We start from the raw sequence: 27,839 nt of genomic DNA, 5'->3' as shown, positions 1-27,839 counted from the left end.
GGGGCGGGGCTCGTTTGCGTGCGCATGTCCCTCGGCGGCCGCCACCCTCCCCATTGTTGACTAGGCGGAGCCGACGGAAGCCGGGAAGGCCGCCGCCGCCGCGCATGCGCCGCGCTGCGTGAGGCAACTCCGGCCGTCTTGTGTGGCGTTTCTCCCCGCCCCGCAGTCATGGCGGCGGAGCAAGAGGCCTTGAAGGGCGGCAGCGCCGTCAGCGGCCGGAACCGGGGCGGCGTCCAACGCGTCGAGGGCAAACTCCGCGCCAGCGTGGAGAAAGGGGACTATTACGAGGCACACCAGATGTACCGGACGCTGTTCTTCAGGTACGCCGGGGCGACGCTCGCGCTTCGTTTCACACATAGCCCCCCTCCCCCCCCCCCGCGCCGCCGTGAATATACTCCTCGCTTCGCCCCGCCTCTTTCCAGACGCTTCTAATTGCGCACCAGTATCCGCGCGCACGCCCCCGCCCTTTCCCCAATACGATTGGCTGAGCCTCTTGCCTTTCTCGATTCGCCGAAGTTCTATTGGTCGAGAAAAGGGGCGGGGTTCGCGGGAGGGAGGAGGGGGCTCTCGGTGTGTCCCCCCATCTATGCGAAACTCCGGATCAGAAGAGAGATGGAGGGAGAGTAAGGGGGGCAGAGTTAATGAGTGAGGCGTTTAGAGTCGTCTGTATGTGTATACGTACCTGTAGGTAGGTAGGTGGGTGGATGGATGCTCCTATATACACGCACACAAACCCCGCATATACGCATACTTACAAAACAGATGTTGAAGCTTGCTATATACAGACACACACACCATAGAAACAGAGAATTGTAGAGCTGGAAGGAGTCCCCAGAGTCCATCTAGTCCAGCCCCCTGCAATGCAGGAATCACAGCTAAAGCATCCATGACAGATGGCCATCCAACCTCTGCTTAAAAGCCTCCAAGGAAGGAGACTCCAGGATCTCCCGAGGGAGAACGTTCCACTACTGAACTGCTTTCCCTGTCTCATTCACGCAAGCACAGACCCACAAAACAAATGCACATACTTACGAAACAGAGATGTTAAAGGCTTAAAGCAAACAGCTTTGCTAGCCACCCTCCACTGCCCTGATGCGATGTGGTTTGCATCAGAGCAGCTGAAAAGGGCGGAAGCCAGCTCATCTTGCTTTATGAGTTTTAATATATGTGTTAAATTACTGCAATGGAAATATGGCTGTAGTTCTTTAATTGCAGCCTTCCAAGATCCGGTGCAAACTGGTCAGAAGTGCTGTTCAATGCATTTACAATTGCCCTGTGTAATATATTCAGTGAGAGAGTGATTAATAGGTTTATTGTGCCAATGCTTTCATGTGTAAGTTGGTGCCCACTTTGTCAGATGCATGGTTATCCTTAGTTGGCAGATATATTTTGGCATGCTTTGGGGGGTGAGGCGGCAAGGACAGTAAACAATGGGTTGAAAAGACCATGGAATGCAAGAGTTATACATTGCGTGACATTTTTGTTCAAAGCTGAAATGTAGACCTGGTAAGTGCAGTAAGCATTTGCAGTACCAGTAACTGGAAATAGCAGTCTTTCTAGCATTTTCTTCTGTTGTAGCAGAGTGATGTAGCTACTTCTCTTTAATCTTGCTTAGTACAACACTCACTGTCAGCCAGTGATTTTAATTAGCGGTAGGTTATTAAGGAACTATTGCTGCTTCATTCATCACTTAATGAGTAGAATCTATTCCACAGAATTTTGGGACAGCCACCAACTTGGGTAGCTCTGAGAAGGCTTAAACAAATTCATAGGAAGTAGTTGCTCTCAGTCACTAATCTTGATTGCTAAATAGAGCTTCCATTTTTCAGAAGCAGTAGACCACTGAGAACTATGTGGGGAGAGCACAAAGTGTGCTGCTCACACATTGCTGAACTAGATAGACTTCTTTGATCTAGCAAGGCATTGGTTATTTTACAACCACCTTTTTATCCAGCAAGTGGATACACATCTTAGTGATATTTGAGAAGGGAAAGCTATGTTTATTTTAAGATTCAGAAATGCCTTGTTTCATAAGCTATTGTAGGCTGGATCTGGCTTCATCAGATGTATCTGACCAAGCAGGCTTCAGCTTGTCAAAATCTATGACACAATGTAACTGTTACTCTGGGAGCCTTCAAAGTATACTTACTTTGTATACTTACTTCATCATCATCATCATTTAATTGTATGCCTCCTTTCCATAGTTAAAACCATAGTCAAGGCAGCTTAAAGGTAAAGGTACCCCTGCCCGTACGGGCCAGTCTTGCCAGACTCTAGGGTTGTGCGCTCATCTCACTCTATAGGCCGGGAGCCAGCGCTGTCCGCAGACACTTCCGGGTCATGTGGCCAGCATGACAAGCTGCATCTGGCGAGCCAGCGCAGCACACGGAACGCCGTTTACCTTCCCGCTGGTAAGCGGTCCCTATTTATCTACTTGCACCCGGAGGTGCTTTCGAACTGCTAGGTTGGCAGGCGCTGGGACCGAGCAACGGGAGCGCACCCTGCCGCGGGGATTCGAACCGCCGACCATGCGATCGGCAAGCCCTAGGCGCTGAGGCTTTTACCCACAGCGCCACCCGCGTCCCTAGTCAAGGCAGCTTACCAACATGAAAAGATTTTAAAAATTACAAACATAACAAAAGGATACATAAACCACAACAGATAAATAAAATACATTGAAAAATACACAACCGTAATTGAAGACTTTCCACATAAATCATTATAATATCTAAGAAGAAAGATACAAAAAATTATTATCAATAACAGCAACGAAAACCCCTAAACAAGACCGCAACTCAGGAATCTGTTCAGCAACCTCAGCTTTGGCAGCTGGAGTCAGTCAGGACCCCAACCTCCCAAACCTGGTGGAACAGACTAACAATGCAGGGTGCAGGGAGGTAAGTCACTTTGAAATAAAATGGTATTGGGTTTTCACGACACTTGGTTCTCATTATAAGCATGATTATAGGTTTTTTTCTTTTCAGTTGAACTCATAGCTGTCAACGTTCCCCCTTTTTAAAGGGAAATTCCCTTATTCCGAATAGGATTCCTCGCAAGAAAAGGGAAAAGTTGACAGCTATGGTTGAACCACTTAACCTCTGCACCTTTAGAACTTGGAGCAGATGGCAACATATTTAAACAAAGCCAGCAAGTGAAGATGCACAGTTAAAATAAGGCATTCTGTACAGGAGAAATCCTTTTACCTGTACAGAAAGTCTTGGAACAAATTCATTGTAGTGTGTATGACAGGATAGCTAAAATGTTAATGAGTAAGTATAACCTTTTGATTAGTTATCTATAACGTGCGGCCAGTATCCCAGTCAACCTGAAGTACTGGGATAATGGAGAGGATATTTGGGATTATAAGCAGATGCATTTGAGGTCAGTGTGTAAAACAGGTTAAAACAGGTGGAAGCATTTACATCCAAGTTCCATTACATCAGACAAGAAGTATAGAGGAGAAGAAACCTTGTTCATTATCAGGAGTGGGAGAAGGAATTCAATTTGTGGCCGTAGTGGAAATTGTTATTGCTGCCTTGAGTCTTGCAGCTAGAAGAGGGAAAATATTTTAATGTGTGAGCTGAGTCAAGCACTGTCATAGATCAAATATTTCCCCAGAGGTCTGGTTGTAATTGCAGTAGTTTGAGACAATGGTAAATGCATTGATGGGTAGAAAAATGGCAAAGGTCTCATTGACTCAAGCTAACTGAGTTGGTATTTTGTACTTTCAGGTTGGAGTTGATAATTGCACCTCAGTTTCCCTCTCTACTTTCCTCTTGTCTCATTTTCTTACCCATTTGATACAAATCCTTATACAGTATAGATCAGAGAAATTGAAGTATTTGAATATAAGGCATAGCTTTGGGAAAATATTTCTATGACACTTGGAAATATATTCAAGGCATATTGGGAACATGGGCTTTTATGCTTCCATTACAATCACAAATCACCAGCTATTGCAGAAATTATCTTACTTGTCTACAAAAAGCCAGTTGTGAGCATTATCAGTGGGAGTTGTATAGTCCAGAACGTCTGGAGCACCCCACGTTGTCTATCCCTGAGTTAAATCCCCACAAACAACCCATGAGAGGTTTGATTGAGAGAGTAGCTGGCCCAAGGCTGCCTAGTGAACATCATGGTTGAACAGGGGTTTGTACTATCTGCTAGTTCCTTTCTCTGAGGTTACAGCTTCCGGAGAGGTTGGTTGTGCTACTCCGTTGTAGCAAAAACATTGGACTGTTGTAGAACCTTAAATATTAACTACAGTATTTTAATATTTAAGCGGGTGGCGCTGTGGTCTAAACCACTGAGCCTAGGGCTTGCTGATTGGAAGGTAGGCGGTTCAAATCCCTGTGACGGGGTGAGCTCCCGTTGCTCGGTCCCAGCTCCTGCCAACCTAGCAGTTCGAAAGCACGTCAAAGTGCAAGTAGATAAATAAGTATCGCTCCGGCGGAAAGGTAAACTCTGTTTCTGTGCGCTGCTCTGGTTTCGCCAGAAGCAGCTTGGTCATGCTGGCCATATGACCCGGAAAAACTGTCTGTGGACAAACGTCGGCTCCCTCAGCCAGTTAAGCGAGATGAGCGTCTCAACCCCAGAGTTGTCCGCGGCTGGATTTAACTGTCAAGGGTCCTTTACCTTTTTATTTTATTATGGTGCAAGTTTTTACTTCTCTCAGGTTAGGGTTGATAATTGCATGTCTCAGCTTTTGTCTTTTTCTTCCTCGGGCCCATTTCTCTTACCCTGGAAATACAAAGCTTTTTGCAGATCTGAGAAATTGGGACACTTGATCAAGTCATTTCTGAAACATAGATCCATGCTGCAGTACATTAAGTCAACTGAACCGCTCATTTGAAATGGAAAATAAAATGAGGTTGGATTCCTTTAAAGGTTGATATATCATTTGTCACCGAGAGCAGCTTGTGGAAATATGGGGATATATAACATGATTTTTATAAAAAATGAAAACTGAAGCCTGGGTGTAAAGAGATTTTCAGCAAACAAGTTGCAATAACATTTAAAGTTGTTTGTTAGCTGCTTTATAAAAAAAATAAAATAAAGTGATTTAATGAGATAAAATAAAAGAGTTAAATACAGTCAATTAAAAGCCAATAATATTGAAACCAATGTACAATACAACATTCCTAAAATGTTCATCCTACATTAGAATGAGGACAAGTCCTGCTCCTCCCCACATGCACAAGATGACACCACACTAGAGGCTAGCTTAACAACTAAAGGCCTGAGTAAAGGTTTTCTCTGATGAAGGCTATAGGGGTCAGCGTTGGTTCATGTGGGGAAAGGTGGTCTTTCTGGTATTGGGGTCCTCGGCAGTTTGAATTGAGCATGGAAATTAATTGGTAGCTACTGCATTTGGACCAGTTTCTGTGTAATATTCTCAGACCTTCTCTTTCTGGTCTCAGATGGCAATCTGACTGCTGAATTTTGCATTACCTGTCGTTTCCAAACTGTATTCAAAGGTAGCCTAACTGTCTTCGTGTAATCTAACCTAACAACTGATGCTAGGCATAGCCTTCCATTTTCTGATCAAGATTGAGATACACACACAAAAATTTATTTGGCACACAAGTCTTTTTATTTGGATCAAGGCAGTTGAATGAGCTTGTTAAAAGTACTTAGTTCACTTTTAAATTCCATTTATAGACAAGCAGTACAAGAAACCTTTCAAAGGTCCTTTGTGAACTGGCCTGAAGTGGTAGGTTTTAGGATGCTTTAGATGGCATTGAGTTCACAGTTTGAATTCTGTTGAAAGCCAGCAGTGTGGGGGAAGGCTCAAGAGTGCTTGAAAGATCACAAAAGAAGCTCATGTCCCAGATGTTGTGTAAGGGTATCTTTTTAAGTTGTCCAAACCCTAGTGAAAATTACTGCAGAGGAAATGGCAATTGTACATATTGTAAGGATGTCATAGAACATCTGTGAACTGTTAAGAGTTTGAAATTAACCTTGTTTTAATTTATCACTGCATATTTACCAAAGCTGTTAGATTTCTTAGATTATAAACATCTGAACATTAGGTTTGAAGGATGTCCTTGAGTTTGTGCCGACGATAAAATGATAGAAAGTAGATCTCATTGTGACAAGTTTGGAAATATGTTGATGTGGTACTTGTGATGATTTGGGCAGTACCTGCTCTCTTTGTACCACTGTGGTCTGGGGTGCTTTCAGGTGCTGTATAGCAAACTTGTGGTTGGTATCTTCTCCAAACTGCATGGCTGCAAAGTTAATTACAGTTCTGCTATATTATTTATAATTCCAGAAAACCTGAGAGGTGCAGGCTTTTCATTCTATAGTTCATCCGTTTGTTTTATGTTGTTTCATTTCTGTAAACATAACTGATGAAACAAAAAGTCTGGGAGCTATTAATTGGAGCATAATATCAGCTTGATGTTCTTAGTCATGCTGATACTCCAGAGCAGTGGAAAATAATGGTCTGGACTCTTAGTAAAACAGTCAAGGTTATGATTAAACCATGATCAGAGCTGTGATACTGGGCACTGCACAAATTCGGTGCCAAGAAAAATGGGATTTGGTGACCTCTGCAAGGTAAGCATATTAAACAAATCTGTTTCCTTTTTTGCATAATACGGTAGGATAATTATGGAAAGAATCAAGGAACCTTTTCTGGTTTTTGTGATTTCATTAAGTATTGCCCATATCCTGGCCTATTTTCACATATAGCTGTACCATTTAGAAACCTATGTTTTTGCAAAAGAAAAAAAGAAAGAAAAAATTTGATGCACTCAGGAGAACTGTATCTGATTCGGACTGAACCAAAACTAGAGTAGAACTGCAAATCAATTTACCCCTTGTGAATTGTATCCCCAATCTTGGCAATAAATCAGGGGCTGCAAAACAGAGTAAATATCACCCTCTCTGATTTGTCTTTGTGATGTCAGGATTGGCTATATGGTGCCCTGATGTTATAATTCTGATTGCATGTTCCTTAATTGGCTAGTTCAGAGATCAGCAGGAAGAATGTGGCTTTAAAATGGCGTTAAAAAACAACAGTGTGGCTGAGCAATTGCAGAGAGCGGCAGTGAGAAAAAGTGCAAAGCACAAACACAACCCCAGGATATTTTGGAGAATGTTTGGGGTTGCCAAAATTCACTTTTTTTGCACTGAAAATACCCATAATTTTTGTCTGCCCCCTAGCAAACTATGTGCTTCATCTGGGAAATTGCCCTTTTCTATGGAAGCTTCATTATGTCCTTGTGCTTGGAAGCAGTTGCTTCATATAGAGCTATGCTTGTTTGGTTTCTCACAGATACTTTGAAAAAGTGACCATGAATGCTAAAGTTCCTATGAGCAAAAACCCCTTTTGTGTACCTCTGCCTTATCCTAGTATGTAGAAAGGGGCAAAATCACTTTGAATGGGGGCAGTTGAGAAGGGCTTTGAAATGGGGAATCTCATATAATCACCAAAGCAGAATTGTGTGCTGGAAGAAGACGGTGGCTTTTGGAAGGAAACTGTCTGTTTGTGGGCATTAGGTAACGATTTTGCAGGCTATATGGAGTTGGGGTGAATCTCTGCACTGAATGAAAAGGTTCTGAAATAAGGTACTTCCTAGAATGTATGGAATAGCTTGCGCTAATATGGTATATGATTTTAATCTTTGAGGGCGGGAGCATTGGTACTGAAGCTTTCCTAGGGTGCAGCAATTTCGAAGATAGGCAGATGTGTGCACTGTAAACACCTGCAGTCTGCATGCTTCAGCTGCTCTGTGTGGTGCTAATCATTTGCTATTTCCATCCCATCCATGATGTGGGCGTTAGTGAGCATAGGATCTGTTTGGTCATGCAGCCCATATGACAAGGGCAACTACACTGTGAACATGTGCCCCCCCCAAAAAGTGTCTGCATTTTGAGGTTGCCTGCTATGCCATCTTCCTGAGATTCTGGTTTGGCATGCAAGTATCAAACCCACGTTGCCATCTGGTCACACTTTTACTGCCTGTCCAAATTTACTGAGGCTGTCGATTTCAGCTGCTGTTAACTGCTGCTTTGCCATATGCCACACCCTGCTTGGGGATTTTAGATGGGAAAGCAGCAGCCGGAAGGACCCCTTCATTGTAAATGCAGAGCACATAACACTGGTGTCTAGAAATCAGCAGGGGCTTGGCAAATTCAGGAAAGCTGGAACCAGTGGCAGGGTGTGGTGGGCTTTGAAAGCGCAAGGGAAAGGCTACAGGGGATTGTGGGGGCCACTCGGTCAGGATTAGAGATAGCCGCCTCCATCCTCCTGCAGAGATTGACCTGCAGAAGAAGAGAGCAGGTTCCATTTCCTCGGAGGCGAATACTGACAAGCCATGGCTGGAGGGGGCTTCCTGCACTGTAGGAAGAAAATAAATGAGATATTTCTTTTTAAGGCTTGATGCTGCTGCCAAAGACAGCTGGGTGGCAGCTCAGTGGGAAAATAGTTCTTAAATAATGATGTCTTATTCATGTGGTGAATCTTCATTTACATACTAGGTGTTGTTTGGCTTTTTGTTTCGATTTTCGCAGTCTTCTCTCTGTCTGTGTTCTTGTCTTCTCGGTTGGTGGGCAGGAGGAGCCTCTCTCCTCGCCAGGAATATATGGATTCGCAATGGGATGCCAAGAACACTGTGCAGCAGTCTGGTTTTTTGGAGGGTAGAGTGGGGTGGCAGTTTGCTTTCTTCTTTGAGACCAAGGAATGCTTATATGCATACATTCTCTCATTAGGTGGGTACCTGTGTAAATTGCCCCCCTAAGATTGAGGGGCAATTCAAAATACATTTCTCGTGAACATTTCTTCCACAAGTTTTTGTTTGTTCCTGCAGTCTGCGGCATCTCATGATTTAAAAGATAAAAATCCATTCAGTACAAAGCGTTTTCAAACATATGCTAGCTTGCCTCTTTCTGCTGTATTCTGAATACCTTTCACTCTTTTTCCCCCCCATGTGCAGGTACATGTCACAAGGCAAACATGTGGAAGCTAGAGAACTCATGTATTCGGGGGCCCTCTTGTTCTTCAGTCACAATCAAGTAAGACCCATTCAAAATGGTGTAAATGTAATAAATATTGAGCACTGAAAGATAGCGGTGGGAATGCCCTGATAAATGCTGGGTTGTGGCCAACTGCAGCAGTTTTAAAGCAGCCTAACAATCTGCTACTTATTCGCTTACCTGGTGCATGAGCAGTTACTCTGGGAAAGCACTGAGGTGGCAAATGCAACTGCTGTGCTTATGTCTCTCTCTTAGTGGCCCTTTGAAGTTAGGAAAGTGAGAGGCTCATTATTGCCAAAACTATAACAATAGTTTAATATATAGCACAGGGCAACTCTAGAACAGCTGCTCAGATTGCCCCTCTTTCCTTTCTCCCCACCCCCACCCCCCCAATCTTCGAAGGCTGGAAGAGAGTATCTTATACAACAGTGTGCACAGCCTCGGCTCTTCCACTTCTCCTACTGCCTTAGACAGAAACCTTTTAAGTTTAGAAAAATGGGGAGCTAGCTGCCTGGCTTCATGGTTGCATTGTTGAATGAGTGGTAGCAGCAGCCTATGTAAGACATAAGCACACCCTAAATAATTGATTCTTAGACTATTGCAAAAGCTCTCTACAAATAGAATATAAAGATAGCAGCCTTCACCAGCATATTTGTGCTGGTTTGAATAAAACCGTTCAGAAGTCTCGGGGAAATTAGTCCAAGCAACATTAATGACACAATCCAAGTGGGGGGGGGGGGTTATATATAATTTGTGACATATACACCCCCCTTCCCTCTTAATGTTGATGGTTTACTTCAATCTATTCAGTATTGTTTCTTCTGTATCTTCCAGCAAAACAGCGCTGCTGATTTGTCCATGCTAGTTCTAGAGACTCTAGAGAAATCGGATGCAAAAGTTACAGATGAGCTATTAGGTAAGAGCTTCTTCGGTTTTTGTTTAATAGTTGGGCACCTAGAGTTCTGAGGTGTAAGCAGTAGCATCAAGTGCTTTGATTCCTTTTTTTTGTTTTAGTCCTCTGTCACCCTGAGTTGGGAGAACTTAAGAATTGTCTTCCTGGACCAGAACAGTTCTGATCTAGTCCATCACTATTTCCATCAGTGGCCAGCCAGGTGGCTCTGACAACTTACAAACTGTGTGTGAATGAAGGTGATAGCTATCCTTCGCTTTTTGTTGTTTTGCCTTACTTACCTGAGAGATGCTGCTTCTGAACACCAAACATGAGCTACCATGGCTAGAAGCCTCTGCTAGACCTATCGTCGACTGATGCCAAGTTTCTGAAAAATAAACTTTTATAATGAACTGACCATGGTTCTGAGTAAACTAGAGTTGTTTGTAGGTGGAGCGTGATCTTTGGCACTATCCTCTCCCCAACACAGGCACAACCTGTAATGTCTGCACAATAATTGACCTCTCTGCCGTTTTGATGGACAGCCACTTCTCCAGTCTGCTTGGCGATGCGCTCACTGCTTGCGGGTCGACCTTTTTGCCCTTTACTTATCAGACTGCCTGATTCGGTAAGCATGCAGTTGATATAGCTCTTCACACAAGCTGCCAGTCTGGAAATCCTTTGGAGAGTCTTTTCCACGTTGACCACTGATCCAGGGGACAGAATGAAGGCCGGGAGAGAAAGAGTTTTGTAGCTTGCCAACCTGGCAACTTACCTGGTGTCCTGCAACCCAACTCCATCTTCAGGCTTTGGTCCTTGACAGCATCCTCTGATGGAAGATAGTCTTCTCTTCTCCTGCCTGAAATTATGGTAGATTCAGAACATCTGTGTTAAGCCATTCAACAAGGGAACTTGCCCCCTGACATGCCATCACGTATTAGGAAAGGGTGTGGCTCCTTGCACTGCAGCGGAGAGGTCAATTAGGTGTTCTTTGCTGATTTCTATCTAAAGAAACTCACGCTTTAAAGACGTTTTAACTGCGTATATTCTGGTAATTTTACACGACCTTTGTGTTTAAACAAAAAGGATGCAGTTGCCGTTAAAAGAATGTTCAGCTAAGTGTTGCTTGTTGTGGTTGCTTCTAGAGAACCTGGCCAAAGTGTTCAGCCTGATGGATCCAAATTCACCTGAAAGAGTGGCCTTTGTTTCCAGGGCGCTGAAATGGTCTAGTGGCGGATCAGGAAAACTTGGGCATCCAAAATTACACCAGTTGCTAGCCATCACGCTGTGGAAAGGTAGGAACAGTTAATGTGAGTGGCCATTAAGCTGGTTGGCTGCTTGCTCTTCAAAAGATCCAGATACTGGCTTTGTTTGCATGTATTGTTCTACCATGAATATGCTGAACCCAGTCAATTTATTCCTCCCTGCTCATGCCAGGAAGAAACAAACCATGATCCATGGCTTAGTGTTACATACAAGCTCAGGGCAATCATTTGTTTTGCTCCCAACGCACCACAATCTGTAGTGGGCGAAACAGACCACAATCCCTGGTTTGGACATAATGTCAAACCAGGGATTGTGGTTTGCTTCCGCTGTCCTCTAATGAGACAAACAGGAAAGGCAAGTTCATGAACGTGTGATTTACTGTGACTAGTGTACCAGGCCACTGTGGCCTAGATCTAAAAAGAGTTCTATGCCCCAAAGGGGGCTTTGAAGAGCAGCTCCCATACTGCACTTCCAATCACCTCTGAAACACAGAGGGATCTCCAAAGTGATCTGGGATATCGAATTGAGGGTGGGTCTATATGTCCCAACTGGTACATGCAGACCGGTGGGAATACTTAAAATAGCTCTCTCGAGAGCATAGCTTGCATCTTTTAAATGTCTTGTTTTAATGCTCAGCCTTGAAGCCTATCAGACTGGAGTGAAAGATCTTGGCTTGTAAAATACTAAACCTGGTCTGGCCCGATTGCTTGAGATTATGGCAACTTGGATTAGTGTGTGTTCAGTGTCTGCTTTATTTTTAAATCTGGGATGAACACAACAGAGATAAATTAGGAACTTGGCAGCATGTCTCTAGATTTTTTTAGGCCTCCGATCCCTCATATCCATACAGTATTGACACCTGCTCAATAGACTTCTTTTAACATGAATGTATTTCAGCGTCTTACTACGTTATAATACGTATGTTATAAAATACAGCATATATTCTTCAAAAGTGTTCAGCTTTAGGAACGTAGGAGGCTCCCTTATATACCAAGTCAGACCATTGGTCCAGCTAGCTCAGTATTGTCTACACTGGCTAGCAGCAGTTGTCCTGGATTTCAGGCAGGGGGCATTCCCAGCCCTCCCTTAAACTGCCAGGGATTGATCCTGGGACCTTCTGCATACAAAGCAGATGTCCTTTCATTGAGCTGCAGCCCTTCACCAAAGTTTGTTCATATTCTATGCTGCTGTCTCCACTCTCCACACAAATTCAAGCTGCGTTTCAAGGAAATTCATAATTCTTGTTTACTCAGTTCACAGTTTGTCGCTAACATACTTTTATCAGCCACTGTTTGACCTGTTGGAAATATGGAGGGAGTGGGGAGAAGGGGGCAGGTGGGTAGAGTGGAGCGTGTAGAAGAGGGAGGATAAGGGATCTTGTATATTTCTGACCTCTGATAACCCTCTGAAATGACTCAAGCTTTCCGTGCATTCATATGGACTAGAAACTTTAAAAACAAAGTAGAACATTATGCCGATTGAATGAAAATAGGGTAGCACCTTACTTTGTTTTGTGGAAGATTACAGAGCTGTGTGGCACCACTTAACCTCGTGGTTTACTTTAGATAAAGCTACCAGGCTGGCGGCACAAAGATTTTCCACACCTATTAAACACCTTTCTACATATACTAGAGATACTGGCTCAAATCCAATCTAATCCGTGCTTTAGCACTCTATTTAAAATTCCCTATACTTATAAAAATAGATAAAGACCTGGCTCATCACCTTACACTGCAGTTTATTGTAATGAGAAACTGACAGATAAACAAGTATTAGGGAATTTTAAAATATGAGAGGACTATGGTCTAATCTGAGATTGCAAATATGTTAACGCAGAGTTGCTGATACTGGCAGCTCTGGCCTCTCATTATTTTTAGTCTCTACAAATAAGTTAGTTAGTGACCTCCATAAGTGCTAAGCATAACTCATTGAGTGACTGCACTAACTAACTAACAATCAAAGACACTATAGGTCAGCTATGTAAAATCTCAGCAAATTTAGATACTATTAGTCATCCCTTCCTAGGTACATGGGAAGGTGAGGTTAATGACAATATTCCACATACAGCATGGCAATGGAAATAAAATCCACATTTCACACACCATTTGAATTTTTTCCCCTATATAGATTATTCTTCAGGAGATATTTAACTTCATGAAAACTAAGCAGAATATACAAAAACACAACAGATAAATGTTGGGAGATGTAACTGGTATCATGCCCATTTTTAAACTATATTTTGGGCTTGCCCTCAAATTAGAAATTTGGTTCTGATAATAAGTGAAATGGAAAATAACACCAGTTATGAGATGTCTGTTGATCTCTTAATCATTCCTCTAGGCTACCTGAAAGACATAATAGTTAATACATTTACTGACAGTGGCCAAATGGTCAAATAGTTGTAGATCGAGAAAGGTCAACCCAAAATTCTTTGAAAAACGCCTTTTAAGAATCTGGGATGTAGCCTATATGGTTAAATTTATTGATTTCATAAGAAAAAGTGGGAAGACAAGAGAATGACAAGAGAGTGGCATTTGTTAATTCATTAACAAAGACCATTAGGAATGCTCAATTAAAAACATACTTAGCTAGGAACAATCTAATTAATCACTTTCCTTTTTTTAGGTTTTTTAAATTTCCTTCTTAATGATACCTGGAAAATTCAGAAGAATTATTTTAAAATGATTTATTCATCTATTAATTTTAGGGAATCTAAAATAGCGAACTAATTATTAACTTATAATTGAGAGATAGGTATTTTATTTTAAAGTGTCTGCTTTCACCAGCCTGTTATGATCTGCAAGGAATAAACTTTCTTAAATAAATAAAATTTTACTAGTTTTCAACAATGTATAGGCAGAACAAGACATTTTCCCCATTTTCACCCTCTTCCCCTGGAACAGAAGATGAATGTATAAGATTTTGCCATAAATCCACATGCGTTGTTGGAGTATTTTATGAAGGGTTGCCAAACTTCAGTAAAATCATCCACATCATATATATTGTTCAAGGCATGTACCTTCTTCATAAGTTTTTTCTGGATAAAATGTATGCCCTATCTCCATTGTGTGATAGTCAGATATTCAAGTCCTTTCTAATTCTGCACTATAAGTAATTGTGCCACCACCAGAAGAAAAATAGTAAGCTCCTTATATAATGAAGCAAGTTGCCCTTCCTTAAGCATTGTTAATTGACCCAAACTTTCATTACGCAGTACTTTCTGATTGTTAATTATTTCAGCAAATACTGGTTCCAAGAATGGTTGTACTAGTTCATATGTCCTCCACATGGAATGTGGAATGTTGTACCAGTTGCCCAGCATGTGGGTGAAGATGTTCTATGTATGTCTTAAGAGAGTCATATGCCACTTGTCAATGAACTTAAAGGAGTTTTCTCTTACACATGTTGATACCCATTTTAAATGGCTTTTTTGTCCATTGGTTGTTCTAGTCAGCTTCTTCAATTTCAGTGCCTAAGTCTGTTTCCCAAAGTTGTTTGGTGTTTGAACATTGCCCAACAGCAAGATCATGGAGTATATAAGCTTTTTTTAGAATGCTCAGCCACATTTAAAAGCAATTTTTTCCAAAAGCCTCAATGATGCTTGAGAATTTAACTTCTGGATTTGAAATAAATTTTTTGACCTCACCCAAACTTTCCATAATTTATTCTGCTCCAAGAATGTTATCATTTTCGTAGAGATTACCTGGTCTGTATAAGCCCTTTCCTTTCCATTTTACATCAAACAGGTTTCCTTCAGGTGAGTAAAAGTGCAATGTGGATGGGATTAGTGGTGATATAGGTGGGGCTAATTTGGAGACCCAAGACTGCCAGATTTTCTGCTTTTGCAAATGGGTTTTGCAATTATTCATTTCTAGAATAATTTTATTATGGATTTTAAAATGTATGCTTGGGATTCTGTGTTGCATAGCTTTATCAAATTCCATTTGCACCCATGCCTTTCCTTTTATGTTGTGCATCATGCCAAAGGCATTTTGTATGTGGGCAGCATCGTGGTATTTTTGCAGATTTGCTGGGCCCCTGCCCCTTCCCTCTGAGATATTTTTATACAACACTGTTAAGCACAATCTGGGTCTTTTGCTGTCGTATGCAAAGTTCACAATCATTTTTTGCCATTTCTTAAGAGTATAAGTACATATGTGCAAAGTTTGGAACAGAAATAAAATCATTGGCAATATCATAATCTTGGCTGATGCTACCCTCCCCATCCACAACACGGATGTCTTGGACCACGTTTTAAGGTCCCTCCCCCCCTTTTTTTTATACTCTTCACCATTGACCAAAAGTTGGCTCTGTACTGTAGGATTTTGTGATATTAATTTCCAGGTATTTAATATGATGTGGGCAAAGTTTAAAGCCTGTTTTGAATTGTAACCTTATTTGCAATTCTGAGGGGACGTTCAAACATAGCAGCTCTGAATTAGTTTTATTGATGGTCAATCTGGCTATTTTAACAAATGCTTCAGTTTCCCTGATGACCTCCAACAGGTTTGTCTCTGGGTCCAAGACCATCAGGGCAATGTCATCAACAGCAAAAACAGCTGAAATCTGCATCTATTTATTAAGATACCTTTTATTTTATTATTGTTCTGAATGTGCAAGGAAGTAACTTACCACTGCATTATTTTCTTATCAATTTCTTGCAACATTTTTAAAATAATGGAATATTTTTCGTCAGAATATTGAATTAAAATAATAATAAACTTCACTCATGTCTTAGGATTCCAACCTTCATGTTGCATGCTATAATGTACTTTCTTTATTGGCTTGTTCAAATCTTGCAATATTCTCGAAAAGTAAAATGGTTTCCACCTTGCCAATATAAACTGAGACTGTTATATACATATTTCACACACCCACAGGGAGGGAGAGAGAGATACACAGCCAACTGATTTTCTTTTTCAACTTCTTTTCCAGAGCAAAACTATTGTGAATCTCGGTATCACTTCTTGCACTCCACAGACGGTGAAGGATGTGCAAACATGTTGGTAGAATATTCCTCATCCAGGGGTTATCGCAGCGAAGTGGACATGTTTGTCGCTCAGGCAGTGTTACAGTATGTGTTTTGATCTTAATTTGCTTACACGCTTGTGTGGTTGTTCAGATAACTTTTTTTAGCCATAAGGGAAGGAGGGGTTATTGGTTTGCTGTTGCTTTTCTTTTGTTTTGTATATGGTGTTCTCATTTTGTCTTTTTATGTTGTGAACCACCCTGTGATCTTTAGATGAAGGGCAGGATACAAATGTGAGCCGTTAAATAAAAAAAGGAGCAGAAAGGTATACAAGCTCTGCGTCACAGACTAATCTTGGCCCACCAAGGGGTCCAAATTGGCCCACATAGCCATTTCCCCAGAAACACACTCATTTGTCCCATCAGCTGACATCACTGGGTTATGCCCACAGATGTGCAAGGTTCGATCCTGCTTGCTGCTGCTTCACCAACACATTCCCCAGCAGGGACAGAGAGCAGGACTGTGAACCCTGTGCTCATGGGCAAACCCATGAGGTAGGTCAGTTTTATTACCCTCTGTATCTCTCGAGATGAGAGAATAGTGAGAATGTAGCTGAGGTGGGCTTTAAACCACAAGCACCCAGGCTTGTCCTCCAAGCAACAGCGTTCTACCACCAACGCAAGACTCCACTCTCGACCTTAATTTCCCTTCTCTAATACATTAATAGTGGTGACGCCAGAGGTTACAGTGAAGGCGACCTGCTTAATATGCAAATTTTCAGGTATGCTCTGTGAGCACGAAACAATAAAGAGTGTTAAGCTCATTGAGCTCTTCTTGTCTGAGCACTGATATTGTACATAGCTCTTCTCTAAACCTTTTGCCGTTATTCGTAACTTCAAAAATTCTGTTTCCTTTTTTTCAGATTCCTGTGCTTGAAGAACAAAAGCAGTGCATTAGTGGTTTTTACGACCTATACACAGAAGCATCCTTCCATAGAAAGAGGTCCTCCCTTTGTACAGCCATTGCTCAATTTCATTTGGTTTCTGCTGCTGGCAGTTGATGGGTATGGTTTTGTTTTAGCCGCAAAGCACAATGCTGTCGTTTTTTTTGCCCTTGTGCCTGGTTTTACATTCTCTGTTGCTTCTCTTTTAGAGGAAAACTAACAGTATTTACAGTATTGTGTGAACAGTATCAACCTTCATTGAAGAGGGATCCTATGTATAATGAAGTAAGTTAACTTTTAAATTGGTGGAATTTAATTCCTTTACGGTCACCTTTTTAAACTTTCATTTTGCTTCTGTGCTTTTCAGTTCCATATGTGCCCCTCCCCCGAACACTTCACAACACAATAAAGCAGCAACAGTGCAATTAAATTGGATTCAGAAACAACTTAGTTTATTAAAAGAACCAGCCGCATCATAAACTCTGGGACAGCATAAAAGCACTTCGAAATAAAAGCATGTTATCAATCTCATGAACCACCCTGAGATTTACAGATGATGGGTGGTATACAAATTTTATAAATCATCATCATCTTTCTGACGGCTTCAAGGCAAGGTGCTAAACAGTTCTCCCAAGGGAAGCAGATTCAGGGCCTAGGCCCCACCACTGAAAATGCCCTATTCTCCATATTTGCTGAGCGCATTGCTCAACGCATCCTTGCCCAGCCTTGGATTCCCAGATGCTGCTGGTTAGCATGTACACTGCCTTAAGATGGATTGCTATAGGCAGTATATAAGTACTTGCTCTAAATACAGTGGTACCTCGGGTTAAGAACTTAATTTGTTCTGGAGGTCCGTTCTTAACCTGAAACTGTTCTTAACCTGAGGCACCACTTTAGCTAATGGGGCCTCCCACTGCCAAGTTCTTAACCCGAGGTACTATTTCTGGGTTAGCGGAGTCTGTAACCTGAAGCGCCTGTAACCTGAAGTGTCTGTAACCTGAGGTACCACTGTAAACCCATTAGTCCCAGCCAGCATGGCCAGTAGGTAACACCTGTAGGGCCACAGGTGGTTTTTATGATGGTGATGATGATTGCTATTTAGAGAGGCTACCTTAAAGGTAGCATGCAGATCAACCTTGCTTTCAGTGTCCTCTAAATCAGGGTTACAAAGCTCTGTGTGTGTGTGTGTGTGTGTGTGTGTGTGTGTGTGTGTAGAGACTAATTCAAGAGGGGGTGATGCTTACATGGGACTTTCAAGTGTTCAAAGCACCTCACATATCAGTCATACTGTAAAGTAGGCTGATATCAGTGGCAGACTTGGGGCTTTCAACTTTCAGTGGCACCCTGTGTGATGCCAAAGCTCAGTGTCCTCCACCTCTTGCCTTCTGTTCTAAGTCATTGTTGTGGCGCCCATTGCGGGTGAATCAGTTGTGCTCCCCTAAATCTGCCTCTTCTGATATTACTGTCCCCCAGATTGCAGATAGAGGTGCTGAAGCTGAGAGAATAGCAGTGTGCCTTGAAGTCATCTGGCAAGTTCATGGCTGCGTTGCATGTATTTGCCATTGGCAGTTAAGCCTCACACCTGCAATGCTACACCCAAAAAGTAGTAATACAAGCTGTGTGTGTGAGAGAGAGAGAGAGAGAGAGAGGAGGGAATGGGGTGGGGAGAGGCAAACGAAGTGTAATTCTGTTGCTAGAAATTAATTGGTTTTCCCTGTGCAGGAATTATTGTGGTTCAGTCGGACATCAGAGCATGGTTAAGGATCTTTAATAATAGTTTGGCAGGGTGTCAAAACTGATACACCATAGTTATGGCCATTAATTCTCCTTTAGGGAATTGTCATAGACTAAGGAATGGACTTAATGGAGCTGAGTGGTGGGGAAATGAGAATAGCTTTCCACAGTCATACATTGTAGTACATTTGGAGGATCGAGCTATGGTTTGGATTCTAATCTACAGCTAATGCAAACCATGGCTTTGTGTGGTGTCTGAATTGAGACAGCAATAACTACAGTAATAACTACTACTAATCCAGAAAGCGGCAGCTAGACTGGTGACTGGAAGTGGCCGCTGGGACCGTATAACACCGGCCCTGAAAGACCTACATTGGCTCCCAATACATTTCCGAGCACAATTCAAAGTGTTGGTGCTGACCTTTAAAGCCCTAAACATCCTCAGTCCAGTATATGTGAATGAACGTCTCCACCCCCATCATTCAGCCCAGACACTGAGGTCCAGCTCCGAGGGCCTTCTGGCGGTTCCCTCCCTGCAAAAAGTGAGTTTACAGGGAACCGGGCAGAGGGCCCTCTCGGTAGTGGCACCCGCCCTGTGGAACACCCTCCCATCAGATGTCAAGGAAATAAACAACTATCTGACTTTTAGAAGACATATGAAGGCAGCCCTGTTTAGGGAAGTTTTTAACGTATGATGTTTTATCGTGTTCTTAATATTCTGTTGGCAGCTGCCCAGAGTGGCTTGGGAAACCCAGCCAGATGGGCAGGATATAAATAATAATAAATTATTATTAATATAACATTCCCCCTTTCTTGTGCTTTTTTAGTATCTAGACAGAATAGGACAGCTCTTCTTTGGTGTCCCACCCAAACAAACATCATCCTATGGAGGACTATTAGGTGAGTTTAACACCATAGATAAACAAGATAATCTAAATGAAAAGAGACTGCTGGATGCTTGTCACTCATTGTCATCTGAAGTTCAGTAGCTTACAGGGCTTAGGGCTTGTGTGTACGGATGGCAGTTTTCCTACTTACAGTCTGCATTTTGTCAGAAAAATAGCACCATCTCCCTCAATCTAGAAAGCTAAAAGGTAAAGGTACCCCTACCCGTACGGGCCAGTCTTGACAGACTCTAGGGTTGTGCGCCCATCTCACTTAAGAGGCCGGGGGCCAGCGCTGTCCGGAGACACTTCCGGGTCACGTGGCCAGCGTGACAAAGCTGCATCTGGCGAACCAGCGCAGCACACGGAAACGCCGTTTACCTTCCCGCCAGTAAGCGGTCCCTATTTATCTACTTGCTTTCGAACTGCTAGGTTGGCAGGCGCTGGGACCGAGCAATGGGAGCGCACCCCGCCGCAGGGATTTGAACCACCGACCTTTCGATCGGCAAGCCCTAGGCGCTGAGGCTTTTACCCACAGCGCCACCTGCGTCCCTATCTAGAAAGCTACTTGTCAGCTAATCCAATGTTTCCTGCTGCATGTTTGACACAACACTAGTGTCTTGTCACCAGGTTACTCAACCCTGGCAGACAACCAGGTGACAGCTGTCATTTCAGCATATCTCTCAAACAGAATGTGGGAACTTGCCCTTCCACTGGGCATTCGAAAATGGCCGCTTCTTGATACTTTCCCCTTGTCCTATACTTCCATCCTAGGCAATCTTTTAAACAGCCTGATGGTAGCTGGGGAGGAGGATGACACGGAAGATGGACAGGAAGACAGCAGCCCCATTGAACTGGATTGAGACCTTCCAGAGCAGCTTGGAATCTGACCATGTGCTCACTGGGGGATAAAAGAAAGAAAAGACACTTTGAGAACGAGTCCTGCAGTCGTTTCTCAACAGGTCAAAGGGCTCCTCTGTTCTGTTTAAAAGAAGGTTGCTGAGATGTTCATAATGTTTTGGTCTATATTATTTATGTAAAAATGCAATGGGGTAGCCAAGAGAGCTGATTTGGTGTGATCATTAGTGGACCTCTGATAACACTGGCTGGTGATGGACTGAGATGTAGCCTTCTCTGTGATTCCATGAGCAGTATTCCCTCTTTTCACAGTCACACTAAATAAAGCTGAAACACACATTTGTTGCTTTACATTTTTTTAAAAACTACACTTTTGTTTCAGTAAACTAATAAATTAAGCGCTTAACTGTCACCAAGGGACTCCGTAAAATGCAGAGTTGTAATTGCTGTAGCGGATGATCGGTAGACCCGGTGCCAAAAGCGTTTCAAGATGAGCCAAAGAAATCAAAACCCCAAGCAGAAATACCAAATTAATTTCCATTGTAGAAAATGATATGATTTGGAAACCCAGGGTGATTTTGAGTATACCGTGTGGGCTGTGAATTGACCAAATCATCTTTAAGGTCTTGCTCCACTCTTAATATATGTGATTTAATGCAAGTGGATCACTTGAATACCGAAGGCTTAATCAAAGTAGACCCTCTCTGAGTCCAGTTAACACTGTATGTATATGTACTGTGGCTGAAATACTTTTCATTCCCCGAGAGACAGCTCCCCCCCCCCCCTGCACCCATTCAGTGATCTTGCTACAACCCAGCCAAAACACTGCATTTTGGCAGACGAAACAGAGCATGCAAATATTTGAAACAGGGTGATCCTTGGAGAAGGGGAAGCTGCAGACCTCTTGGTTCTTTCTTGTTCAATATTTATTTTTATGGGATGATTTATTGATTCATTTTAACACTTTATGTAAAAAAAGAAAAGAACAAAATTACAAGTAACTGCAAACCACATGTTAGGCTTAATATAATTCTACATCTTGTCTCCATTAATGCACAACACCAGATGTTAGCGGTATGATTAAAAGATGAAATGGGGGAAACACTTTATTTTTTCACATTTAAAATTTTAAAAAGGCTTAGATTAATACAGTGATCATGCATGAGGGGGAATAATACATTTTTATTTACTGTAAAAATAAAAATAAAAGGATGAATTTGTGTTAATTGTTGAGTATTAAATAAATACTTTATACTGGGATCTCTACTGCTCTTGGCTTTTGAACATGGTTGTGGATCAGCTGTTTCATAGGTCTCTGGTGAGAACTTTGAGCAATGATTTTGCAGGGTTTGCAGTTTCTGCAGTAGGCAAACTGGTTCTTCTGGCCTGAGAAATGCAGCTGCTCCAATCCTGGGTAGTCAGATACTTTAAAGTCCTTTCATTCAGTCCATCTAGAGGGTGTTTGCTTTTCATGCCTTTCTGCATCTGCATCTTCCATCTTTCTTGCAGGTTTAATATCTTTTGTAATCCTTTTTGGTATGCCACACACCCTTTGTTTCATGGCATTATAAAACAAAATCAGTTTTCATACTTTACATCCCTTCTTTCCACAAAAATTGGCTCTTGTTCATTGCAAAGTGCTTTTCCAGTTCCTGGAGGCGAATTCCCAGAATACTATATTTGTTGTTGCTGTTGTGAGCCTGCTTTAGGTAAGAACTAGTGAGATGTAGAAAGTTGGCAGCATCTATTACCCATCTGCAAATAGCTTTCATTGGAAACAAGGTGTATTGAGGAAGATTGCCTTTCTCAGGCAGCACATAATATGAATTCTCAGGCAGGCAGCTTTGATATTGTTCCATGTAGAAAAGCAGAATCACGCCTACCATTTAGTTGTCTAAATGAACCCTTGAACTGAACCTCCCCAGCCTGGTGCCTTCCAGCTCATGTGGGACAACAACTCCCATTGGCCATGCTGGCTTCCGCTGATGGGAGGAATTCTGGTCTAACAACCTTTGGAGCACACCACCTTGGGAGAGGCTGCCTTTTGTAGCACACAATGCCGTATGTTGCTACTTCTATATAGCAAAACCATGCTACAGATTATATGTGACAAGCTGCCTCCTCTGGCTTTGAATCTCTTCCTTTGACAGCATTAATTGTAAAGCGGGGTGGGGGGGAGTATTCTGCAGCTGGGGAAAGTGGCGTCATGAAGGTTGCAGGTTTCATGCTTTCTAGAGAACCCTTTTTCTTGCTTCTTCTGTGGAGCCCTCACAAAGTCTGCTGTTTGGAGACACATTTTATGGCACACCCTCTGTTCATACAGAGCACTGGTCAGGCCACTTGAAGACCACTGTTGGCCCTATTCAAGCCTGAACACAAACCAAGTTCTTTAGCTATGGTTGACCTTCAGAGAGGTAAGGCAGCAGGCCCCACTCCCATTGATTTGGCTAGAGGCAGCTGCCTCCTTAGACTATGTCCTTAGGCTTAGTGGCTGTTTTAACTGTACATTAAGGTACTGGGAAAGTTTTTGGTTCTTACATTGGCTTGTTTTCCTCTTCCCTTCTCATCCCTTTTTTCCTTATGTGTCGTGTCTCTTAGATTGTAATCTGAAGGGTGGGGCCTTTATAATTTTTTTAAAATCTAAGTGTAGTAATAATAAATAGATTTTTAAAAAATCTAGTAGTAGTAATAATAATACAGTTGCACATTGTAAGGGAAGATTATTAGGGAGGGCAAAATGTTTCATCTGCTACCACTAATTTCAGTGAGAAGCTTCAAGCTTTCCCAAAGCACAGTTTTGGCAAAAGTGTTTAAGGATTCGAGAATCTGCACAAAGGTAACTTGGAATATGCACCTGTACTGTACAACCCACTGCTGAGAATGAGCAGGTTCATGCTGTGAAACAAAGCATTTTGATGAATGGCGCTCATGATTTTTGTACATGCTCTGCCTAAATTGCAATCGGTAGCCTATTTCAAGGTTCTTACACTGATTAAAATTCATTTTCCTCCTCCCAATGTCTTGCTGACATTTAGCAGCTTGTGTGGGTTGTTCCTGGTTTTTTTCCTTAAAAGAAAAACCCACATGGAGAGAGACGCCAACAGCCAAGCTAAATCCAAATCCCTAATTTGAAAACCTATCACATGGGGACGCTTTTGTATTTTATTTTGAATCACTAGGTGGCACCAGAGCCTTCATTCTTGGCTTCTTGCTGTTTTCAGAAACAAAAGGGGCTCTTATCTCTGAGTCCAACACCCCTCCCCAATGTTGAATTGCTTTTAACAACAGCAAATGCATAGTGTGGAGTGTTAGGAAATAATTCTCCCTCTTCATCCCTACGCCCACCATATTGTTTGGTTGAACTACATGCAAGGTTCTCTCCAAATCAGCTGGGACAGGTATGATTGTATGTATCCATGTGCAGACCAAAAGCTTGTACCAAGTGGTTCCTGTGATAATAGTAAGCATGACTGACATGATTTAATCCACGGCAACTGTGCAGTTTCCAAGAATTCAGAATTGCTTGCCCAAGGACGTGAGGGAGATGAGAGAAGCCCTGTGCAAGACCCCAGCTGGTTTCAGGTGATGGTCACTGTTTGAAATTCGCCAGGCCCATTTTACACCTGGCTGCCAGCCACTTGTGACCAAGTGAAGATGCCTGGGTGCCAGGATGGTGCCTGACATCTCCACCATCTGAAGGCGCGTGTCTGCGTATCCTTGGATCTGGACTGTTTTAACACATCTTGTAGAGTTCTATCTGTTACTGTTTATCTGCGTAATCAGAATGAATTCCAGGAACCAAAAAGTCAGATTGAAATGTGTGTTTTTGAGCCATCTGGCCCAAAAATGGCAGCTAGGCCAGACTATAATCCTGGTTTAAAAGCCATTTGGCACCTAGCTTATCTATCTGAATTTCTAACACTGGGTGGGGTAGGAAATCGCAACGCCATAGCAGAACCACTGCCCTGCATGCAGGAAGTGGCAGGCACAGTCCTTGGCATCTGCAGTTCAAAAAGAATCAAGTAGCTGGTGAGAAGAAAGACCCTAGAGAGTTGTTGCCGGCCAGTAGCAGGCAGCACTAGTCTAAGTAAAAACGGACAAAATGACTTGGCAAGGTAAGTCACCTTCCTTGGTTCTTCTTCTCGTTGGCATCTGTCTGTCTTGGGAGACAATGGAGTGCTCCTCTGGAGCTGAAGACAAACTGCATAGTGGCTTCCCCAGGATGCAGCAAGCCTTGGCAATGTGTATGGAGGTCCTGGGCTGCCCAGACGACAAGACCTCCCTCGGCTGTGTTGATGTGGCCCAAATGAAAGCAGAGTAAGATGTTTGGCACCAGCTTGGCTTCAGGAGTTGCCAGAAGGAGGAGTGCAAGGCACCACCCAACAATCTTATGGACTCCACTGCGGATTTGTGTAGGCTTAGCCTTTTCTTCTCGCGAAGATGTCCTGCAAAGCAGGGTTTACTCCCAAAGCCTTTCTCGTGAGTGAGTGTAGCTGCAAGGCAGCCGAGGTTAGAATCAGTGTCTTCCTTTCCCTAGTTGGGTTACCTTCCCAAGTTGACGAACCCCACCTGCCCCTCATTTCCTTCTTCTCACTTCTTGTATACTCCATAATTCATAGCAAGCCTAAAATCTCCCATGCATTCCCAAGAGTTTTGCTATCTGCAAGGGTTTGGCATTTGTTTTGTGTGGTCATCCAAGCAAAATGGTGTGTTGGAGTGTTCATGGACTTCTGAATAAGAAAGCAAGTATGCCAGATCTCTCTGGCTAATCAGACAGTCTCTTCTAACCCATCACATCCTCCCAACTAACCGTTTAAGGCAGACCTTATCCCTATATTACAGATATTAAAAGAACAGCTTGCCTACCAATTATAGGTTCATAGTGTAATCTCCAGTTGCTGCCCTTGTCTATAATCACAGTGCTTGTTTTAAGCTTTAATTGTCGTGTTGTAGACTATGTTTTGCATCTCATTGCCATCTGACCCTCACAGTTTGCAATTTACTCTCTCTGCACCAGTGTGTAGATGGATGGGTATGTGGTTGGCAAGCAGAACGAGCAGGGTTGGTAGCCCCTGTTATAATGCAACATCATTATTATTATTATTATTATTATTATTATTATTATTATTAATTGTGTGACTATGACAGCTGAGAGCTCTTCATAGATATGATGTAGAAAGCTTATGCCATTATTAGGTCTTCAAGAGTCTTTGTTTCTGGTGAGCTCATAATAGAAGTAAGATTGAACCCAGGGCTTTTCTGTTCCACACCTTGGGTTTTTGTGCTCCTGCGCTTCACTAGCTTGCTTTAGTCTCACAGAATAAAACTGGGCTCTGTGCAGTATCTATCCTAGTCCACCTCCCCATCCCTCAGGCAGGGCACCAAGAGCATCCTTGTCAGGTGCTCAATCAAGCATCTTTTGTTTGACAGCTCCAGATTTTCACAGCCTCCTCTGGTTAGGGTCCTTGCAGTCAGCATGTACTTCCTGCTGTTTAGCCAAAATACACATCCAAGTATCTTAAACCAGGCCTTTTCCCTCCCAGCCTTGGCAAGTAGGATAAACGGTTGTCCCCTCTCTCTTGAGATACTGCTAAATACTTCAAAACTGTCAACATCTCTTGTCTGTAATCCTCTTTTTCACTTGGCTAAAAATACCTACTTCTTCAGCCTTTCTCATAGGGTTTTTCATTCAGGACCTTTCATCAGCACAGCTTTTCTCTGAACCCTCCTCCACTTTAACATCCACCTTCATGTGCGATGCCCAGAACTGACCTCCTATTTGCAGGCTCCAAATATAATGGATTGAGCACCCAAACCTGGTGTTTTGAGCAATCCTGGAAGAGTCCCACTGCTGTGCCACGTTCTTGCCAATCTTTCCTCTGTTGAGCTCGAAAGGCCTTTTTTCTCTGAAATTCGGTTGTGAAATAGGTGTCGGCCTTTAAAGGCATTTGCAGAAATAACACGCCCCATGCAAGTTGGGAAATGCTTCCTGGGTAGTGAGGCCCCTTGTGAAGCAAGCTGAATGTTATGAAACGGCAAAGGGTATGAGCTGACCTTGATGCAAAGTCCTGCAGGAGTACATTGAGAAGGGGTTGCTCCTGGGCACTAGGGAAAGCTCCTTCTTTAGCTATATAGATTGTGGTGAAACCGATATGAGCCATACACTCATGACTAGCAGTAGACGTTGCTCTTCACTGCCCTTTTCTGTCTACTCTGCATACATATAATCTCAGCTCTTGGATCATGAAAGGGAACTGCAAATGTAACACCCATTAGGAACCTAAGAGCCCTGCTGGATCAAGCCAGTGGCCCACCTAGTCCAGCATCCTCTTCTCACAGTGGCCAACCAGATGCCTGTGGGAAGCCCATAAGCAGGACCTGAGCATGACAGCACTCTCTCCACCTGTGGCTTCCAGGAACTGATATTCAGAAGCCTCCCCCTACACAGGAAGATCATAGCCATTGTGCCTAGTTAGTCCTCTCCATAAATTTGTCTTAAAGAGGGCATGGCCAAACTTGGCCCTCCAGATGTTTTGGGACTACAGCTCCCATCATCCCTAGCTAACAGGACCAGTGGTCAGGGATGATGGGAATTGTAGTCCCAAAACAGCTGAAGGGCCAAGTTTGGCCATGCCTGTTTTAAAGGCATCCAATTTGGTGGCCACCCCTGCATTTTATGGGAGCGAATTCCGTAGTCTTAACTATGTGCTGTGCAAATAAGTACTTCTTTTCATCTGTCCAGTGTATTCCAGCACACAAAGCTCCAGATTCGGCTGTAGATGCTTATTTATTTATCTCGGTAATTGTATCCTGCCTTCCAAAGCTCAACCCTTCACATGTACCCTTCACAATACAGCACTGCAAGGCAATTCGCATGTAATATTAAAAGGAGAAGAAAACAAGCACAGAACCAGCCTTAAAGGCAACTAAAGGAACCCCCAGAGGCAGAACAAACATGGAATATTTAAGACCAATCCTATTCACACTTAGAGTGAGTCCCTCTGAAAGTGAATAGTTGGCTGAATATACACCAAGAAGGATAGCACTGTTAAACGGCACCAGAATCTCAATGATTTGCTGGAAAAACTCTTCAGCCACTGATAGCACATAAGTAAAAAAGGTAAAGGTAAAGGGACCCCTGACCATTAGGTCCAGTCGTGAACGACTCTGGGGTTGCGGCGCTCATCTTGTTTTATTGGCCGAGGGAGCCGGTGTACAGCTTCCGGGTCATGTGGCCAGCATGACTAAGTTGCTTCTGGCGAACCAGAGCAGCGCACGGAAACGCCGTTTACCTTCCCGCCGGAGCGGTACCTA

General features: G+C 42.9%; 1 protein-coding gene across 2 annotated transcripts; it reads left to right on the top strand.

Moving 5' to 3' along the window:
* Positions 1 to 92: 92 nt before the first annotated feature.
* On the top strand, positions 93 to 21,785 carry GET4 (guided entry of tail-anchored proteins factor 4). Of its 2 annotated transcripts, none has more exons than XM_028705874.2 (9): positions 93 to 320; positions 8,943 to 9,021; positions 9,817 to 9,898; positions 11,017 to 11,166; positions 16,073 to 16,211; positions 17,029 to 17,169; positions 17,259 to 17,334; positions 19,611 to 19,683; positions 20,442 to 21,785. In XM_028705874.2, exons 1-9 carry the CDS (start codon positions 169 to 171, stop codon positions 20,528 to 20,530), a joined length of 981 nt encoding a protein of 326 aa, XP_028561707.1. In that variant the 5' UTR covers positions 93 to 168; the 3' UTR covers positions 20,531 to 21,785. The 2 variants fall into 2 exon arrangements, with proteins under 2 accessions (XP_028561707.1, XP_028561708.1); XM_028705875.2 differs by lacking the exon at positions 93 to 320 and adding an exon at positions 654 to 688.
* Positions 21,786 to 27,839: the final 6,054 nt, after the last annotated feature.

This window comes from Podarcis muralis, chromosome 14, assembly GCF_964188315.1.
Source record: "Podarcis muralis chromosome 14, rPodMur119.hap1.1, whole genome shotgun sequence".
Classification (NCBI taxonomy): Eukaryota; Metazoa; Chordata; class Lepidosauria; order Squamata; family Lacertidae; genus Podarcis; species Podarcis muralis.
The sequence above is the reverse complement of the archived record's forward strand: the minus strand, read 5'-3'. Positions and strand labels throughout refer to the sequence as shown.